The sequence below is a fragment of the Sciurus carolinensis genome, chromosome 11, assembly GCF_902686445.1.
Source record: "Sciurus carolinensis chromosome 11, mSciCar1.2, whole genome shotgun sequence".
In the NCBI taxonomy this organism is placed as follows: Eukaryota; Metazoa; Chordata; class Mammalia; order Rodentia; family Sciuridae; genus Sciurus; species Sciurus carolinensis.
Window position 1 is genome coordinate 73920014 of NC_062223.1, and position 2297 is coordinate 73922310.

At 42.5% G+C, this 2297-nt stretch overlaps 1 protein-coding gene across 1 annotated transcript; it reads right to left on the reverse strand.

The window, feature by feature from the left end:
• LOC124959011 (olfactory receptor 51E1) lies at window positions 1-988 on the reverse strand. The gene has a single exon (XM_047517657.1). It carries the CDS (start codon window positions 986-988, stop codon window positions 35-37), a length of 954 nt encoding a protein of 317 aa, XP_047373613.1. The 3' UTR covers window positions 1-34.
• Between the last annotated feature and the right edge of the window lie 1309 nt (window positions 989-2297).

Here is a 2297-nt window from a genome sequence, read left to right on the forward strand (position 1 = left end):
ATTTTTGAATAGGAAAGAAACATGACACTGACTCCTAGGGATCTGAAGTCTGTGTGGTCACATGGAAGAGACGAAGGATGCGCTGACGGATCTGCTTTGTCTTCACTCCATACACAATGGGGTTGAGCACCGGGGGAACCAGCAGGTAGATGTTGGCCATGATGACTGGCAGGAGAGAGTCACGCCGCTTGCTAAAACGATGCACCATGGATAATCCGATGAAGGGCACATAGAATATGAAAACAGCACACACGTGAGAGACACACGTGCTAAATGCCTTTGCCTGGGCCTCACGCGTCAAGCCCAACACAGTCTTAAGGATAAGCAGATATGAGAACGAGATGAGAAGCGAATCCAGGCCAATGGCAGAGATGATAACAATGAGGCCATAGATGACATTGACACTGATATCAGCACAGGCCAGCTTCATGACATCCTGGTGTAGGCAGTAGGAATGGGAAAGGATATTGGAGCGGCAGAAGGGCAGCCGTTTGATGAAGACAGGCAGGGGTGCCATTAGTGCAGCACCCCGTACCACAGCAGCCATGCCAATCTTGGCAACACGAGGCAACGTAAGCACGGTGGCATGGCGTAGTGGGTGGCAGATGGCCACATAGCGGTCAAAGGCCATGGCCAGCAGCACTGTGGACTCCATGCCAGATAAGGAGTGGATGGCAAACATCTGTACCAGACAAGCATCAAACTGGATGGTAGTAGAATTGAACCAGAAGATGTCCATCATTTTGGGCATAGATGAGGTGGAGATGAGGATGTCAAGGCCAGAAAGCATGCAAAGAAAGATATACATGGGCTCATGTAGGCTGTGCTCGGTCCGCACGATGTAGATGATCGTCAAGTTACCTAGCACGGCAATAAGGTAGAGGGAGCACAACGGAAAGGCCAACCAGAACTGAGCCTCTTCCAAGCCCGGGAGGCCTATTAGGATGAAATATGTGGCACTAGATTCATTGCCATTGGGGCCCACCATAGTGAAGAAACTGAGCAGTGACCAGTGCCAAGCAGGTAGAGGCTGGAATGCAAAGATAAACCATTGTCAGATCTTCCAGAATCCCAAGGCCACACCTCCCTTAATCCTGATGTCCTATTCTAACACAAATTCTGATTCCATTGCCTAACCAAACTCTAAACTCTCAATGTTATTCTAAACTCAATCTAACCATAAGAAAAGTATCATACACAAAGTCACCCAGTCCTACTTAGTAACCCTCCCCTTGTGTAGCCAACTTAATAACAAGTAAAATACTAGGACAAAATTCTAATCATATTTTAAGCTATTTAGTTCTAAAAGAAAGGTTACTGAGTATACATTGGTCTCATATGATTTTAAAAAATGCCACCAGTTGCTCTATCCTATTTGGCAATTACGTTTTTCTATGCTTAATACTGACTACAATTCTGACCATAACATTAGATTAACAAATTCCAGACCAAATGTAGCAATATTAGTAGTAACAAAGAATAACATTGAAATTTAACCTCATCACCAATCTAATGACCTCCCACATTCCAGCCTTAACCCCTTTAACATTAACCCAATACTTAATCATAACTATTTCAGTTTTTTTTATATGTTTAGTTGTAGATGAACACAATGGCTTTATTTTATTTATTTATTTTTTATGTGGTACTGAGGATTAAACCCACTGCCTCACACATGTTAGACAAGTGCTCTACCACTGAGCTACAACCCAAGCCCAACTATTTCACTTTTAATCTAAAATTAATAACATCTATTTTATTATGATAAACCCTACTTTTTAACAGAGATGGTATCTGAGATCTAAGTGGTAGAGCACTTAGACAAGTGCTCTACCACTGAGCTACAACCCAAGCCCAACTATTTCACTTTTAATCTAAAATTAATAACGTCTATTTTATTATGATAAATCCTACTACAATAAATACCCCAACTAACTTTACTCTGAACTCTAACTGTACATTTCAACTTTGCCCAAATGTTCAAAGTTTTAAACTCATCCAGACTACTCAGATTATCTACAGTGGATAGCACTGGTATTTTATCAGATCCCATTTACAAAGCCAAAGCACCATCTCCAATATGCAGCAGATGTTAAATGCTAAGGGATCACACCTCCCCCTTTATCCAGAGACTTGTCCTTGATCAAATGGGAGGCACTTCCACCAGGAGATTCCACTAAGCCTGCAAGAGGCCTATCTAGAAGCCAGTGACTGCCTGACTCAAGAGTACAAAAGATCAGCCTCCTTGCCTTCGGGTGGCAAAGGTAGTGATATTGGTAATTTGGAATTGCCAAACA